Source organism: Cucurbita maxima, unplaced genomic scaffold (genome assembly GCF_002738345.1).
Source record: "Cucurbita maxima cultivar Rimu unplaced genomic scaffold, Cmax_1.0 Cma_Scf00036, whole genome shotgun sequence".
Taxonomy (NCBI): domain Eukaryota; kingdom Viridiplantae; phylum Streptophyta; class Magnoliopsida; order Cucurbitales; family Cucurbitaceae; genus Cucurbita; species Cucurbita maxima.
In genome coordinates this window covers 90,711-104,488 of record NW_019272052.1, presented here as the reverse complement: position 1 = coordinate 104,488, position 13,778 = coordinate 90,711, and the positions used below count along the sequence as shown (strand labels likewise).

Here is a 13,778-nt window from a genome sequence, read left to right as displayed (position 1 = left end):
TTTTTTTTTTTTTTTTTTTTTTTTTTTTTTTTTTTTTTTTTTTTTTTTTTTTTTTATATTATCTTCATTTTGAAACCTGTTTTTTTAATTTTTTTTAAAGATGAGAATTGATGGACTACTTACTTTTCATTTTTCTTTTTTATTTCAATAAAAAAATTAATTAATGATATATGTTATATTTATTAAGCATTTTGCAACTGAATTATTGTAACGGATCTAGCAATATTGTCCTCTCTATGCCTTCTCTTTTAAGCTTCCCGTCAAGTCTTTAAAAACTAGGGGAAGATTTCGACATCAGATGTTCTGTTCTCCTCCCCAACTAACATGGGACATCACAGTTATTGAATATTAATGGGGCGTAAGTTTTGACTTATTTAGACCACTAACTATGATGCTAAATTAATGGAGAATAATTCTTCAATATTGACTAAAAATGTCGATCTTACCCATAATAGTCAATCAAACAAATGTTTGGCATGCCCCTTAACATGTGACATGGATCATGCCATATGTAACCCATATGAACCAACACGATCTTCTCCCTTCCCCTTCCAACTTTTTTATTAGGGACAAAAATACGTTTGAAAAAACACTCAAAGGAGCAACAAACTCAATGATTAAATGGTTTCATTTATTATCTAAAAATAAATCATAGCTCAGGAAATTATCACTTAATTTTTTTTATTCCTTACGGAAAATTATTTGTTAACAATTATATATATAAAAAAATAAAATAAATTTAATTCTTTCCCTAGAATTTTAGATTTTAGAGTTTTAATTAATCACTCTGATAATTTTTAGTTTCAAATTTATAATTAAAAAAAAGTTGAAAGTGTAAATTAATTTTTTAAAAGATGCGGACAGAATTTTAATAAATAGGAGGAATATAAGTTTGGCGTGAGCACTGCAAGGACGAAAATGTCCCTAAGAAAAATTATTATTTAATTAGCGGCCGTGGAGGTGCCTCGTAAAGCGTTAATTATACAATAAAATCTGATTTATTTTGGGCGCTTCCCTCCAATTGTTTCCGTCTCCCTCCAATTGTTTCCGTCTCCCTCCTGGCTTTAGGCTGAACTCCTCCCACCGGTTAAGAACCAAAACCCTATTCGCCTACCATCCTTTTCTCCTCCTCTATCTGCCGCCTGCAGCTTGGTGCAATCGCCATGGAGGACGGCTTTGCAGCTGAAAAGCTCTTCAATCAGGGATTTTCCTATACCTACGACGACGTCATCTTCCTTCCTCACTACATTGACTTCCCCACTGACGCCGTCCAGCTCGCTACCCGACTCACCCGCAATATCTCCCTCTCTATTCCCTGCGTCTCTTCCCCCATGGACACCGTCACCGAAGCCTACATGGCTTCCGCCATGGCTGCTCTTGGTGGCATCGGTATCATCCACTCCAATTCCCCTGCCGCCCAACAGGCTGCCATGGTTCATGCCGCCAAGGCCCGCCGTGTTCCAATTTTGTCTAATCCCGTTTTCAAGTCCCCATCCGATCGGATTGACTCGGAGGAGGATTTTGCTTCTTCGCCCTTTGTTTTGGTTACTGAGTCAGGTACCTCCAAGTCGAAGCTCTTGGGCCATGTCTCCTACGCGGACTGGACCTCCCAGGCGAACAAGGATGTGAAAATATATGATTATATGGTTAATTCGGGGGCTTCAGTTCCGTGGAACTATGATTTAGCGCAAGTGGACACGTTCTTAGCGGAGAAGAAGAAGGACTTTGTGCCGCTGTTGAAGGACGATGAAATTGTGGATGTTGTAACCAAGCCAGAAGTGGAGAGAATCAAGAGTTATCCTAAACTGGGCGTTGGCTCGGTTGCGGCCGATGGTTCCTGGCTGGTAGGGGCTTCGATTGGAACGAGGGAGCATGACAAGGAGAGGTTGAAGCTTTTGGTGCAGGCCGGTGTAAACGTAGTGGTGTTAGATAGTTCACAGGGAAACTCCAGTTATCAAATTGATATGATAAAGTATGTGAAGCGGACATATCCAGAGTTGGACGTGATTGGCGGGAATGTGGTTACGATGGCACAGGCCCAGAATTTGATTCAGGCGGGTGTCGACGGCTTGCGGATTGGGATGGGTTCTGGATCTATCTGTACCACGCAGGAGGTTTGTGCGGTTGGACGAGGACAGGTATCTGTGTTTTTTATGAAAGCCTTTCCCCTTTTCCTTTTCCTTTACCTAGTATCTTATCTGTGTTTTTTCGAAGCTTGAGGCAAAGCGAAATGGCTCTCAGGCTTGAGCAAAGTTTTAAACACTGAGGGCACTCTTTCCTCTGTCTGTTCTTCTCAGGCGACTGCGGTTTACAAGGTCTCATTAGTTGCTTCGCAAAGTGGCGTGCCTGTCATCGCTGATGGTGGAATTTCAAACTCTGGGCATATTGTTAAGGCTATAGTTCTTGGTGCATCCACGGTAATGATGGGAAGTTTCTTGGCTGGAAGCACCGAGGCCCCTGGGGCATTCGAAACTAAGGTATTTCTTCTGCTAGTTCTCATTTTCCTCACTAAATGGCTACGGCTAGTTACCTAACTACTAACAAGCTACAACTTCATGAATAAAAGTGGAGCTTATGTTTAAATGATTGGTGGTTTGAAATTTAGATTGTCTGTCGTATAGCCCTTCAATACTAGATAGTTACCTCATAGAGGTATTATATTCAAGTGGTAGAACGATTCATGATAGTACTTATTATTGATTCATGTATGCATATTTTCTTACGAGTTACAACTGCCAGAAGACAAGGTTTTCGCCTGTAAGTTATAAGAACTGACATTCAGTGGTGAAATCAGAAATGACTGATGAAAAGTTATATCGTGTCACTTCCCAGAATGGTCAGCGTGTGAAGAAGTATCGTGGGATGGGCTCTTTAGAAGCAATGACCAAAGGTAGTGATGCCAGGTACTTGGGGGATACTGCAACCCTTAAGATAGCTCAAGGGGTTGTTGGAGCAGTTGCTGATAAGGGTTCAGTCTTGAAGTTCATACCCTACACTATGCAAGCAGTCAAGCAAGGGTTCCAAGATCTTGGTGCTTCCTCCATCAAATCTGCCCATGACCTCTTAAGTTCAAAGATTTTAAGGCTAGAGGTAAGGCGTTCTGCTCATCCCCGTCCAATGCTCTGTTGGTTATGAACATGACTCTGTTTAAAATCGTGTTCATTTTGTTGGTATTGCAGGTACGCTCAGGGGCAGCACAGGTCGAAGGTGGCATTCATGGACTGGTGTCGTATGAAAAGAGATCGTTTTGAAAAATCAACACATTCTGCCCTCCATTCTGTAACCGCTGCGCCTCTTTCAAGCTGGTCGTGCATTGCCCGATGTATTAATTCATAAGCTTTTATCTGTGATGTGAGGTGTTGGGGTTTTCAGATTTATTTTGTGACACATGCAAGAACTTATCTACAATAAAGGGGCCCATCTTTTACTGGCTTTGCTTGAAGCCTTTGTGCTTCCTGGCCCTCGGTCTTATTATATTGTTTATGTTCCATAAAATGACACTTTAGAAGGTGAGTTTTTAAAGTACAAGCAACTAACTGATAATCTAAGTAAGCCTCTCACATAGGCAAGAAAGATGTGGGTTATATCTATGCTTACTAAGAAGCATGCAGATTGGATTCAGACTCTCAATTTAACAATGAAATGTTTCCATAAAATGTTTTATTTGCCATTTCCTCAATGAGAAAGCAATAGACATCTGATCAGTAGAGAAGACAGTGAATAGGTGGCGTCTGCTTCCCACTACAACTTATTTCGTTTGTTGTTCGTTCATTTGTTCAATAGTGCATCCAGATCCATGGGTTGTTCAAACATGGCTTTTACAGTGTTCATCAACCTATTTGAAGTGTACCCATCATCTTCCATGTAAAATAGATTCACAATGGACATCAATTTCCAGAACAAATCCTTACAAGCTCTTGGAATTGTAGTGTTCTCCTGCAAAACTAACCCCAGCAGCTCTCTTATCGCCCTCTCAAAATCCCCTTTAATTGCTTCAATGGCCTCCTCTTTGGTGACATTACCACCGCCATCAATCATCCACAGAGACAGAATATTCAGCTTTCCCTCTTTGCATTCTCTCTGCGACATTACATTGCCGGAAGTTATTTATAAACAAAAGCAAACAACTCTACTCTACTCTACTCTACTCTTTGTATAAATACACCACCACACACATCATGCAGCAACTTGTTTTAGTACTTACATCGTAAGATCGAATATCATTCTTAAGGCGACCAGCAGTGCTCATCAGCTTATATAACTTCTGGTATTCACAGCTTCCAATCATTTCCTCTGAGAGTTTAGGTCCAACAAAGAAGAGCATTGGAAGGATTATAGGTCCCAACGCGAATGATACATGGGCTTGTTCCATATATTCACCCATTGATGGCACTACCTTATTTGTCGACCATTCAGCTTCCTTTCTCATCACCTTCAGCAGAGCCAACCACTGTAAAATCAAGTATAATAGTTTATATATTCAGCTTTTCCTTATTTTCAGCAGTACAATTGCGCATACCAAAACATTATTAGTAATTAAATATCTTACACCATCGATAACATTCCTCATAACACTGCGTCCTTGCCATACTAAAGCTCTTCTTCCTATTTCACAAACTGTGCTGTGAAGTGCAAGAAATACAATCTCAACGTCCTTGGAACAGTAACCCACTTCCCCATCAGGATCCCACCTATTGATTATTAAGAGTTCAGATATAAATGATGCAAAAAGGGAGAGTTAGTAAACAAGAGTTAGTTAGTAAAAGGAAACTACTTTTCCACCAATTCTATAAGGTTATCCAATTCCTCTTCAGATCCTCCACCATCATAGAAATCATCAACCACGGTCGTGAGCACACCATTTTGTGCCCATGCTATGCGAGCATCATGAAGTTCAGGATCAGTAAGGGTCGCTGCCGCAGCAAAATAGCAGTACCCTAGGTGCAGTCTGAAAAATTTCAACTCGTCCAATTTGTTTTCAACCACCCATCTGTTCATACACAATGGAAATGAACTTAGAAACAAGAGATTCTCTTGGGCACTACAAATGTAAGGACTGGCGTCCACTTCTAATAAGTCACAATGCATTCGTCAATGGCCAAGTCATCCCCTCATAGACTATTGTGTTTGTAACACAGTACATGGGCCAAGTGATGGCCATCGGTCAAAGCTCGATACTTGTAAAAACCTACAATACTGCAAGCAACAGTTTACCTTTGAAGCTCTTCCAGTTCTTTAAGATGAATGCGTTGCAGGGTATTGAAATCCTCTACAGCAAGTTCCAGAAAATCTTGATGGCCAAAATTTAAGCAGCTGGCACAATTAAATCCAGTATTAGAGCTGTCCAACTTCCCCCAAGGACCCCCATCCAACAAACACAAAGAAAAATAACAAAAAGAAGAGCAAATAGAAAGTAAAAGAATTTGCAACATACGCATATGGCGATTTTGAAATCCTCACAATGTCTCCACTGTAACTTTCCATTGCCCTCTTACTTATTAGGCGTTCTAGAGTTGCATTATAGGGGAACTCAAGAGCATTAACAGCCTGATGATGACCACGGAAACAAAGGTTTTTGTTAATGAAGAGTAAAGGAAAAGGCAAAAAAATAAGGAACTATTTGACAGTTTATTGCTAAAAATACCTCTTGTTTAACAACACTATCGGTTCTATCAGACCAAACTGAATCACTAGATAATCCATGCTTCAGGAAACGACTAGTCCAAGAGTTTATATTTTCCAGAACAGATTCATCGGGGTGCGTGATAATCTGAGAGGCCTTATATAACTCCAGCGAGGCACCGAAGTCTTTTAAATATCCTCCAAGGCAATTGGGAAAGATATCTTCTGAAAATTGAGTCAACTGGTCTAAAGACAAATTACACAAATTAGACTTTTCCTAAGATCCAACATTTCAGCACAAAAATTCAATAATCACAAGGCACCTGAAGAAACATCATATCCTTCAACACGTAACATTCGAAAGGCCATTGCACAAGTTGAAGCATCTAAGAATATATTTTCCTCTCCTTGCATCCAACACCTGTTCTTGCAAATAAATTCCATGAACCATTGATATTTAGAAAAGAACTCAACCACAGACAAAATGGACTAGAATTAAACAACAACAAAGTATATAATACACTTCATGTAATCCATTTTGGAGAGATTGTTAAAAATATCATACTACCTGTAAGTTTCATCTAATACGCTTCTAATCTCCTCTTTGAAATGCCGAGCAATTCCGAATTTTTGAAGGCTATCAACCATGTGTAATCGAGCATATATATCAAGAGGATATATTGTGGGAACTGAAAAACACCAGTATATATATGATGAAAATTACAGAGAAATGAATGACACATTAAGAAGAGGCAAAGAGAAGAAGGTGATGTCAGAGGAACCTGAGCCATCAAACTTTTGTAAGAGTGAGCGAAGATAATCAAAACAGCCATCATCATTTCTATGCATAAAAGCCGCTGCCGTAGTGGATGGAGAATTAAACAGTGATCCATTCTTCCTTTGATATTGCATGACCATATCCCAGTCCTGTAACTTTCCAATTCCTTCTGAAACATACGCTAAATAGGCTTTTCCACCTTCAGAGTTGCTTCTGCAGCTTCAGGACAGACGGGGCAAAGAGCCAAATACAAAAGGAGAAGTGAGGGAATTTTTTTCCTTTTCAACATAGTACCAATTTATACATTGAATGGTTTAAATCCCGCTAAATTAATATTGTTGCTTGTGTTTAAATCCCGCTACAATCATTCGATATAATATTGTTGCTTGTGTTTAAAGCCCGCTAAATTATACTAAGAACTTAAGTAGAGCATGAGAAGTCCGAGAAAATTTGGATGCATCGATCAGCCTTCTCAGATTTTAAGAAATTATATGGAAAAGAATCTCATATTTCCAAGAATGCAAAACATTGAAAGGTTTAAATCTCATTTTGGACTATAAACTTTCAGGTTTATTTCCCTTTGGTCTCTAAACATTCAAAATGAGCATTAAAAAGCAACTAATTTGAAATCCAAAAATCTCTAGGCAGCTAACGCAAATGGGATTTAAACCAAAAATTAAATACTGAATTAAAAGAACAAAGCAAAGCATTAGGCAGCTGACCCTAGCCACAGCTTATTAACTAGCTTGGTTCAATTTAACAAGCAACTGCCTTACACATACTTCTAGAGCCAATGAAGAAGAAAGAAAAGAAAAGAAAAAGAAGAAGGGTATTACCTTCTCAGCTCCAACTCTTTCTTTCGAACCAAGGCATCCACGTTCGTCGGTGCCAAGGGTAGATTCAAATTCAAGTCTTTAGCATACTCAATCATGCCAGGGAAAATAATGTCAAATCCCACCGGAGAACGTTGGTTCTCATCAGTAGCTGAAGCTATATTAGACTTGATAAAATCAAGGGCTGCATAACAAAGGAAAACGCCTTGAACTTCATTACTGAATACATCATAGAGTACACCTACAGCAAGAAGAGTAATAACCATACCCTTGCTCATATGATCATGCCCAATATTCCACCGCTTAAGAGTAAGAACACATGCTAATGTAGATAAGAGATTGGCCTTCATCAGCAACTGATCGTTGTGGAGTAGGCCCCATGAGCCATCAGCATGTTGACTATCTAATACCCAGTTTATACACTCGGGGAAAAGAGGTTGGTTGAGAGAGTTTGGAGAAGGAACCATTGCCACCCATGCAGTATCATATGCAGAAACTGAAAGTTCAACCTTGTCGAACAATTTCTTAATTCTTTCTTTTGTTTCTTCAAAGTGCTGTAAGAGTAAAAAGTAAGATGTATGTCTATGGTTCGAAACATAACAAAATTAGATAACAAATGGCATCATACCAAAGCTCCAGTTTTAGTTGTTGTGTCCACATCCACTCCAGGGAATAGGGAAGCTGGTTGAGAACAATAATTTTCACATATCAGAAGGGAGTGCAGGAAATGTAAATAATTAAGTCTTCCACATAGATAGAATCCTAAGAATTTGTCATTGACATAAAACTAAATGCATTTCAATTCATCTTCAGCAACATAGAAAGAAAATAAATAAGGATTCAGAAATCTGATGCAGAGATTGGTTAAAAGGCAGATTAAAATTTAGGGATGATCCCATAAGAAAACGGAAATCAATCACCAGAAAACTAAATATTCAGCTACGTTTATGAACTTCTGTTACTCCTAATGACAAATTCAGCGCGCGGCCACTATCCTCACAAAAACAGAGGAGAGAAGTCGTGTTTATATGTATGAAACTCCATACCGTCGAATTGTTTCCGAAATATCAAGAACATCGAAGGATGGAAAATGCAAACATGAACAGGAAAGGCGCATTACGAGTAAAACGAGAAACGCAACTCGAGAAAAGGTGTGGTAATTACAGAAAAGGAAATCAATTGGTAAATCGAACCTGAGGAGGAGGAGGAGGAGGAGGCAGCAAAACGGGCAACGCCGGTAGGTCGGGAAAGATACATGACTGGTATGTTTAGGACATGCAAAGAAATTGCGGAAGCAGCATCAAACTCTGGTGAGGCATTTTCACATTCAGTGCATATAAAGAACAGAATAGGCAGTACACAAAAACAGCCAAGAGACAAAAACTACCGCTTTCATTTGGAAAGAATGGTTTGAGGGAATTGTTCTAGCTTTGGTAGGTTGCAGGCCCGAGGGAGGAGGTACCTCTGAAAGATTGTTTTGGCAGTTTAGGTCTGGATTCACAAGTGTTGGGCAGTGGCAACCCACAGCGCCCATATTGCTATAGCGAACCGCGACGGGAAAGAAATTAAATGAAGCGTAACAGATTGTGACACCACAGAAATGAAATGAATGAATGAATCCAGCGTGGCTGTATCCTATTACTGCTCTGATAAGGAAAGCAGGTCAAAATGAACATATGGAATGAATGATAGATGATGATGATGAACAGAAAATTCCAGCCACTCCGTTGACTCACTTTTAAAACATTCATAGAATGTGTCAGGTGAAGCTTATCACAACATGAAGATAGAGTAATAAGTTAAACTAGCTTATGAATTATAAAGATGTGTGACATGCTCAATGTAGATAAATACAAAAAAATCGAAAAAAATTATAGGTTTCAAGATGAGGATGAATGACCAAAATTAAATGTAATATAGAATTATGAAGTTGTGGTTCATTCAACCATTAAGACGTTAACCTCCAATTCATAAGAATCTAAGTTTGGTGTCATCCCACTGCTGAGGAGCAAGAGGACATGCTAAGAGCGTAGCCTTTGTCAGGACGAGATGCTTGCGAAGATGCCTTCAGGATGAGATGATATTATCCGAACAATATCATATGCACAAACACTTTCTTGACTTCCCTCTAACAACTGCATGACTAATAAACTATCGACCCACAGATAAGATCTTGTTCTATTGGAGAAACTAGTTACGAATAAGATACTTCTATTCGTGCGAAACTTTGGGATCCTTGAGATGAAGAGTAAGCTCTCAATATTTGTGAAGAGGCTCAAGTCTAGTATTTTACTTGAGTGAAGGACTAAAAGTAAAGACACGAAAGCTTATGATCTAAAGTAAACAATATCATTCACGTGAGATGTTGGAAGGGGCAACTGTTTGTTGGCTTTTGAGGGAGATGATGGATTATAAAACACAAGCACTTCTTTGTCATTTCCATTGATGGTATTGAAGGAGCGAGAATGCCAGCCCTGTGGAAGGACTTCGCAGCAACCAACGAATCAAGGAGAATACGATCGTCCCTCACAACTTCTCATCAAATTACTTCTTTTCTTTTTCCTTTTTTGTGGGTTGCAATGTGTGTAAGTACCATCTACCTCAAAATGACTAAAAGGGTATATACAAATAATCATTTTCTTTGATAGGAATCATTTCACATGCTACCAAAAACAAAAACAAATAAGAAAGTTTAGTGTGTAACGGTCCAAGCCACCGCTAGCAAATATTATTCTCTTTAAACTTTAGAATACTTTACGTACCTTTACCTTTACAAAGAATACTTAGTTCTCCCGCCCCACGTTGGGATCTCTCACATATTTATTTATAGAACCTATCAAATATTTTTATATCAATAGAGTGGGATGGAGTATGGCATGTATGGTGATGATTGCAGCAGCAGCAGTTGGCACACGCTTTATGGTGAATGGTGCACATCCGGTAGAAGAGAAGTAGAATTTTATTCATTTATTTTATTTTGTGGAAGAAGAAGAAAACTTAGATTATATTAGATTAGATTATTAGATTATAGATTAGATTAGATAGAAAAAGGTATTCAAACACTGTGCATAAAGATGGGTCCCTCAATTCCACCTTTAAAGGAATATATTCATCCAAAAGAATAGAATAATTGTATAAAGATCGATGCTTGAATTTCAAGCAAACATATCCTTCACGCTGCCTCTCTTTTCATTTCAATTCTTCCCCAGCTCCATTCATTTTTCCTCCCTCAACTTTCAATAACTAAATAAATGTTCCAACTTCAAAATCAATTTACACATTATTTTTCTTCTTATAATTAAATAAAGAACCTACGAATTGCACTATTTAAATAATAATATTTTGCAAATGGTATTGAAGATGGTTGGGAGTGAGTCAACATTTGCTAATTTAGAAAATGATCCTGAGTTAACCTTATTTCTATTGGTATGAGACATTTTGAGGAAGCCCAAAGCAAAATCATGAGAGGTTATGCTTAAAATGGACAATATCGTATCATCGTGGAGATCCGTGATTCCTAACAATATTATGGTCAAAAGAATCTTTCATTGATTGTCAAAGAAGAAAAGCATTTATTCCCATTTGGATTTAATTTGCTTTCTTTTTTTAGCTTCATTAGATGATATTCCAGAGAAAAACGGCATCCAAATGCTTCCTCTTTTTTTTTTTTTTTCCTTTAAAGGGAGCAAGAAATGCCAAGAACAGCATTGAAATTAGGGTACACAAAAAATGTGTATATATTTGAGCAATTCAATTTAAAGAGAAGTGGAAGGGGGCGTGCATGGAGAGGCATCAACTTTATAAATCCATTTCTTTGTTTGTTTGTGTGTTGTGTTGAGATAGAAGCGAAGTGGAACAATAGAAGACAAGCTTGAATTGGACAAAAGAGATGAGCCTAAATTTTGAGTCTAAAACTATGAGCTTTAGAAGATGAGAAGGTCCCTCCACTTGTGTCATAAAAAGCCTCACAAACATTCTCCCTTTTTTTATTACTTACAATTTTATGTGTAATGAATTCGTAATTTTTGGTATAAAATATATAATGGTATGATGAGACACTTTTTGTGTTGGTATTTCCATGCAAATGAGGAGGGGGTGGGATGATCTTATTTGGTGGGAGGCTAATAATTAAGCTAAAAGTTGACGTACTAGGAAATGTTAATATCAATTTATTATTATTACTTCCTAATTAGTTGGCGGTGTAGAGGGTGTTAATATAATAGTTTAGAATTCGATTAATTTGTGTTTATTAGTTAGTTGGGCCCGCCTAGAATAGTTTATAGGACTTTGAATGGGGAAAACATAATGAAGATTTTGAAAGAAAAAAATGAAAATTAATATTTAAAGGTGTAAGAAGGTATCTTTATAGAAAGGAGAGTAGAGGAGGAGGAGGATAATAGAATAAACATTCTTTACATAATATTATTTATCTGTAGAGATTAGAAGATTTCTTTAGAGGGAGGGTTAGGTTGTTCCCTAAGCCGGTGCTTTTGAGTTGAGGAACAAAAGGTGGCCCCAAAGTGAGTTGAATTGGGTAGCTATTAATTTGGGGTGGGATTTGTTCTTATTCCATTGGGAAGGAGGAGGAGCAGCAGCAGCAGCTGGGTGAGACAGACAGACAGACAGACAAAGAATGTTCCATCCTAATAAGAAAGCTTCGACTATGAATTCCCACGAGAGATCAGGGATGTGCGTTCAAGGCGACTCCGGCCTCGTCCTCACCACCGACCCCAAGCCCCGCCTCCGCTGGACTGTCGAGCTTCACGAGCGCTTTGTCGATGCTGTCACCCAGCTCGGCGGCCCTGATAGTATGTATTACCAATTTAACCATTTACTCTTCTTCTCTTCTTCTCTATAACAACCTTTGGTTTCCTCTATTTTCAGAGGCCACCCCCAAGACCATCATGCGAGTTATGGGTGTCAAGGGTCTCACTCTTTACCACCTAAAGAGCCATCTCCAGGTATATATAACCCATATCTATATCCACATCCATATCTATGCCACTTTTTCCCTCGTTTATAACCATATTGCTTTTCATTTTTAACCTACTTAGAAATTTAGACTGGGAAAGCAGCCTCACAAGGAATTCAATGATCATTCAATCAAGGATGGTATGAGAGGTGACTTTTTTTTCTCTCTCTCTCTATTTCTTTTCTTTCACACCTCACATGATGTGCACATGTGTTCATTCAAATTGACTATTTCCTTCTTCAACTCAGCTTCCGGATTAGAATTTCATCGAAACACTGCTTCTTCATCCAACATCATCAACCGCACCATGAATGAGTACGTATATACACATAAGATATCATTGTTCATCATCTATTCTTTTATGGATTATGTTAGAAATCATGGATCTCTACAATAATATCATATTGTCTACTTTGATATAAACTCTCTCGCTTTGCTTTTGAACTTTTCAAAAGACCTCGTAACAATGAGATCATTTCCTATTTTTACAAATTTTAAAGCCCACAAGGGAATTTAGCATAACTAACCATCAGCTTTAGCGTTTTGGTTGATGGGTGATTTAATCTTTTTGTTTTCTATTTCAAAAAATAAAATATAGTGATGATATTTGTAGTGGTAACTCACACATGATTGTTGCGATTAGGATGCAAATGGAGGTCCAGAGAAGATTGCATGAACAACTTGAGGTAAAAAAATTGTGTCACTCTAAATATTTTTTCACAATAGAGTTTTGTAATGGAAAATTAATGAATATAAACACGTGACATGCAGGTGCAAAGACACCTGCAGTTGCGGATCGAGGCACAGGGGAAGTATATGCAGAATATATTAGAAAAGGCTTGTCAAACCCTTGCGGGTGAGAACATGGCAGTTTCCGGCGGCTACAAGGCCATGGGGGGCATCCCTAATAATAATAATCAGCAAGGCGGAGGCGGCGGTGGCATTGGCGACATGGCTGGAGGGATCAAAGATTTTGGCTCCCCTCTCGGCTTCCCTTCTTTTCAAGACCTGAACCTCTATGGAGGCGACCAGCTTGATCTTGATGGATTCATGCCTCACAACGACAGCTTACTGTGCTTGGGAAAGAAGAAGCCGAGACCGCCAACACCAACAACGAACTACGGCGGCAGCTCGGGAAAAGGTGCGTTGGACTGGTCGGATGATCTCCGGCTGCAAGATATAGGTATGGCGCCGCCGTCGTCGTGTGTGGTGGAGCAAGAAGATGATTTCAAAGGCATGGATGGGACGCTGGTGGAAAGAGATCAATTGGAGGAAATGTATGATGCAAAGTCAGTGGTGGCAGATGAAGGCATAGGGGGGGATCACAAGAACAACAACAATAATAATAATAATAATAATAATAATAATAATGCGTCCCTAAAGCTTCAGAGGCCATCCCCCCGAAGGGCAGCCCTGGCCGTGGGTAGAGCCAACCACCCTCTTACCACCGCTCCTCTCACCACAAATTCACCCTTCGGTTAATTTCATTAATCTCTTCTAGTTATTTTTCCCCTCTTTTTTTTTTTTTTTTTTTTTTTTTTTTTTTTTTTTTTTTTTTTTTTTTTTTTTTTTT

At 38.7% G+C, this 13,778-nt stretch overlaps 3 protein-coding genes across 11 annotated transcripts in view; 2 read left to right on the top strand and 1 right to left on the bottom strand.

Annotated features, from left to right (window-relative positions):
- The first annotated feature begins 968 nt into the window (after positions 1-968).
- LOC111468080 (inosine-5'-monophosphate dehydrogenase 2) lies at positions 969-3,442 on the top strand. Its single transcript, XM_023113130.1, has 4 exons — positions 969-2,138; positions 2,298-2,477; positions 2,833-3,090; positions 3,180-3,442. The coding sequence occupies exons 1-4, from the start codon at positions 1,164-1,166 to the stop codon at positions 3,249-3,251; spliced, it is 1,485 nt and encodes a 494-aa protein (XP_022968898.1). The 5' UTR covers positions 969-1,163; the 3' UTR covers positions 3,252-3,442.
- A 136-nt stretch (positions 3,443-3,578) lies between these two features.
- LOC111468079 (ent-kaur-16-ene synthase, chloroplastic) lies at positions 3,579-8,871 on the bottom strand. 3 transcript variants are annotated; one of them, XM_023113129.1, is made up of 15 exons: positions 8,621-8,871; positions 8,427-8,540; positions 7,862-7,914; positions 7,502-7,787; positions 7,237-7,417; positions 6,405-6,613; positions 6,191-6,311; positions 5,946-6,043; positions 5,645-5,868; positions 5,435-5,547; positions 5,215-5,313; positions 4,775-4,990; positions 4,550-4,691; positions 4,205-4,450; positions 3,712-4,080 (listed from the first exon to the last, which is right to left on the bottom strand). In XM_023113129.1, exons 2-15 carry the CDS (start codon positions 8,488-8,490, stop codon positions 3,769-3,771), a joined length of 2,364 nt encoding a protein of 787 aa, XP_022968897.1. In that variant the 5' UTR covers positions 8,491-8,540; positions 8,621-8,871; the 3' UTR covers positions 3,712-3,768. The 3 variants fall into 3 exon arrangements, with proteins under 3 accessions (XP_022968896.1, XP_022968897.1, XP_022968895.1); XM_023113127.1 differs by having other exon boundaries at positions 6,405-6,619; positions 8,621-8,866; XM_023113128.1 differs by lacking the exon at positions 8,621-8,871 and having other exon boundaries at positions 3,579-4,080; positions 6,405-6,619; positions 8,427-8,603.
- A 2,012-nt stretch (positions 8,872-10,883) lies between these two features.
- The window catches only part of LOC111468440 (myb family transcription factor APL-like), a 3,969-nt gene continuing 1,074 nt past the window's right edge, over positions 10,884-13,778 (top strand). For 2 of the 7 annotated variants that reach the window (XM_023113666.1, XM_023113667.1), the window contains exons 1-6: positions 10,884-12,041; positions 12,118-12,194; positions 12,288-12,354; positions 12,454-12,520; positions 12,819-12,891; positions 12,977-13,709. In XM_023113666.1, coding sequence (XP_022969434.1) covers positions 11,867-12,041; positions 12,118-12,194; positions 12,288-12,354; positions 12,454-12,520; positions 12,819-12,891; positions 12,977-13,687 — 1,170 coding nt within the window. In that variant the 5' untranslated portion in view covers positions 10,884-11,866 and the 3' untranslated portion in view covers positions 13,688-13,709. The remainder of the gene's footprint in view (positions 12,042-12,117; positions 12,195-12,287; positions 12,355-12,453; positions 12,521-12,818; positions 12,892-12,976; positions 13,710-13,778) is intronic. The other 5 variants (XM_023113664.1, XM_023113662.1, XM_023113661.1 and 2 more) reach the window with 5 other exon arrangements.

Coding starts and splice junctions, on each gene's coding strand:
- LOC111468080 (XM_023113130.1), top strand. CDS start 1,164: ATGGAGGACGGCTTTGCAGCTGAAAAGCTCTTCAATCAGGGATTTTCC. Junction 2,478..2,832: donor CTGGGGCATTCGAAACTAAG/GTATTTCTTCTG, acceptor GTCACTTCCCAG/AATGGTCAGCGTGTGAAGAA. Junction 3,091..3,179: donor CAAAGATTTTAAGGCTAGAG/GTAAGGCGTTCT, acceptor TTGGTATTGCAG/GTACGCTCAGGGGCAGCACA.
- LOC111468079 (XM_023113127.1), bottom strand. CDS start 8,490: ATGTATCTTTCCCGACCTACCGGCGTTGCCCGTTTTGCTGCCTCCTCC. Junction 5,314..5,434: donor ATTTCAAAATCGCCATATGC/GTATGTTGCAAA, acceptor TAATTGTGCCAG/CTGCTTAAATTTTGGCCATC. Junction 4,451..4,549: donor TGAGGAATGTTATCGATGGT/GTAAGATATTTA, acceptor TTGATTTTACAG/TGGTTGGCTCTGCTGAAGGT.